Source organism: Plectropomus leopardus, unplaced genomic scaffold (assembly GCF_008729295.1).
Source record: "Plectropomus leopardus isolate mb unplaced genomic scaffold, YSFRI_Pleo_2.0 unplaced_scaffold20822, whole genome shotgun sequence".
Taxonomy (NCBI): Eukaryota; Metazoa; Chordata; class Actinopteri; order Perciformes; family Serranidae; genus Plectropomus; species Plectropomus leopardus.
In genome coordinates, this window is record NW_024622520.1 from 1 (window position 1) to 2245 (window position 2245).

The 2245-nt window shown below is 37.2% G+C and overlaps 1 protein-coding gene across 1 annotated transcript; it reads left to right on the top strand.

Moving 5' to 3' along the window:
* Nucleotides 1–6: 6 nt before the first annotated feature.
* On the top strand, nucleotides 7–1999 carry LOC121965601 (presequence protease, mitochondrial-like). Its single transcript, XM_042515735.1, has 5 exons — nucleotides 7–14; nucleotides 307–429; nucleotides 728–873; nucleotides 1412–1514; nucleotides 1650–1999. The coding sequence occupies exons 2-5, from the start codon at nucleotides 329–331 to the stop codon at nucleotides 1741–1743; spliced, it is 444 nt and encodes a 147-aa protein (XP_042371669.1). The 5' UTR covers nucleotides 7–14; nucleotides 307–328; the 3' UTR covers nucleotides 1744–1999.
* Nucleotides 2000–2245: the final 246 nt, after the last annotated feature.

Genomic DNA, 2245 nt, shown 5'->3' on the forward strand with positions numbered 1-2245 from the left:
GAGGACTACGCCAGGTAACGACACCAGTTCATGTCAAGACCTCAACACTGATTATTTCTATATTAAGACGTTAATAACTTGATTTCTGGATACATTTTCCCCAGACTAGTATTTGACTGTGCCGCTGTCTGTAAATGCCACCGTGTCTTAACTTTTCCAAAATAGTTTATTTTATGTGACATGAAAAAAGGAGAAGGTCAATATAGACGTGCTTTTTTTGACGACATTTCTAAATTCATTTTTTCATTATGCACTTTTTGAGTGTAAAAAAACACTTTTTTTCCTCTTCATTTTCTGTATTGCCAGTTTGTGTATTTTGGCGAGGTTGATGACGGCAAAATTCCTTCATGGCGAGATCCGGGAGAAGGGAGGAGCCTATGGGGGCGGGGCCAGGATGGGTGGAGGTCTTTTCTCTTTTTATTCATATAGGTAGGTAGCAGTTCAACACACTCATCACAGCTTTGCAGTCCACATTTCACAGATATGTTACCTACTGCACGGAAGGGAAAATCCAGCAAAGATCTGCTGATCACAGTTTAATATTCTATATCTATATCAAACATTTTACACCATTTATTGACGCTCATCTTTTAGAAAAACTTCAGTTTCTTAAGTCCTCCTTTAGTAAACGTTGGACAGGTGTCCTGAGTTGAAAAAAGTGTTAAACAGCGATCATTAGAATTTCCCAATGTGCTGACCTTGTGTTTATTTCTCATCTGCCTTTAAGGGACCCAAACTCGGTGCAGACCTTGTCTGCGTTTCGTAAAAGTGTGGACTGGGCAAAGTCGGGACAGTTCACCCAGCAGGACATCGATGAAGCCAAACTGTCAGTCTTCTCAGCTGTCGACTCACCTGTGGCCCCCGCAAACAAAGGTGAGACTCCCACTCTGTTGAATGAAGTGATGCATTGTTTTGAGCATCAGTGGCATCATTTATTTTTGGATTAAAAGTAAAAAAAAGGGTATTACAAAATGTTTCAGGGGGTCTTGCAATGTTTAGATAAACTGTAGAATGCTGTAATACGAGTTTAGATATTTAGACTTCTCAAAATTAGTTTAGTTTCTCTTCAGCAGAGCTTCTTCTCTGCTGAAGAGAAACTATTCAATGGTAAACCCCAGAAAATGTTTTCTTTTCAGGTCTGCTCAGCCAAAGCGGTTGCTAACTGCCCGCTTCTTCTGTTTCATATCATTTTAAATGGAATATCTTTGGGGTTTTGATTGTTTGTTGGACAGTTTTAATATCTCATTTTGTTTAGTCAAATATGCTCACAAAAATGTCCAAAAGACAGACACATCTTATGTGTATGACACACCTCTTTATTTGGGTGCTTCGCCTTGAAATTGAATCGTTTTAGGTTCTCCTGCCATAAAGACCGGCACTAGTTTGTTCACCGTGACTTTGTGTGTTACAGGAATGAGTCGCTTCCTGAGTGGGGTCACAGACGAGATGATGCAGAATCACAGAGAAAAACTCTTTGCTGTCGATCACAAAGGCCTGGTGGAAGTGGCTGAAAGGTAAAAAATCTTCAATTTTAAATAATTAATTAAGATAATAAAGATCCAACAAATCTGCATGTAATAAGCTTCTAGTTCAAAATGTTCACACATTTTAGTAAAATGGGTCTAAAACAAGCGTCTCGTATCCTGCAGATACCTCGGTGTTGGTCAGAGGACGTGCGGTGTTGCTATCCTGGGCCCAGAGAATGAGACGATTAAAAAAGATCCCTCATGGATTGTAAAATAATCCAGTCAGCAGGTATTTTATAATTGATAACTGGACTTGATATGTACCACAGTGGCAAGACATACTGTACTGAAAACCCAAAGACAATGTTCTTGTTAGGATTTTTTACAATAGTGGCAAAAAAGCTGAAGCGCACAATATCAAGAGGAGGTATGTGGACTGAAAACTTACGTTGTCTGATTCTTCAGATTATTACTTCACTTTTATATATTCTGTTATGTACATAATAAATATTACAGGATAATATTGAAAAAAATCCAATTCTGAGTGGGTCTTTATTTTTTATTGTTGTGATCATAAAAACGTTTTTGAAAATTTAGTTTTCACAGCAGGATAATAACAATATGATTCCCCTGTAGTTCAGGAACTTAATTTTTGGATGATTCAGAATATAGGATCATATAAAAAAATCCTCTTTAGTTTAATAACAAATTTTCAACTCTACAATAATATTGGTATATACAAATGATAATGACAAAATTATGTAAAGTTTGAGGGAGAA

Coding starts and splice junctions, on each gene's coding strand:
- LOC121965601 (XM_042515735.1), top strand. CDS start 329: ATGACGGCAAAATTCCTTCATGGCGAGATCCGGGAGAAGGGAGGAGCC. Junction 430..727: donor TTCTCTTTTTATTCATATAG/GTAGGTAGCAGT, acceptor TCTGCCTTTAAG/GGACCCAAACTCGGTGCAGA. Junction 874..1,411: donor TGTGGCCCCCGCAAACAAAG/GTGAGACTCCCA, acceptor TGTGTGTTACAG/GAATGAGTCGCTTCCTGAGT.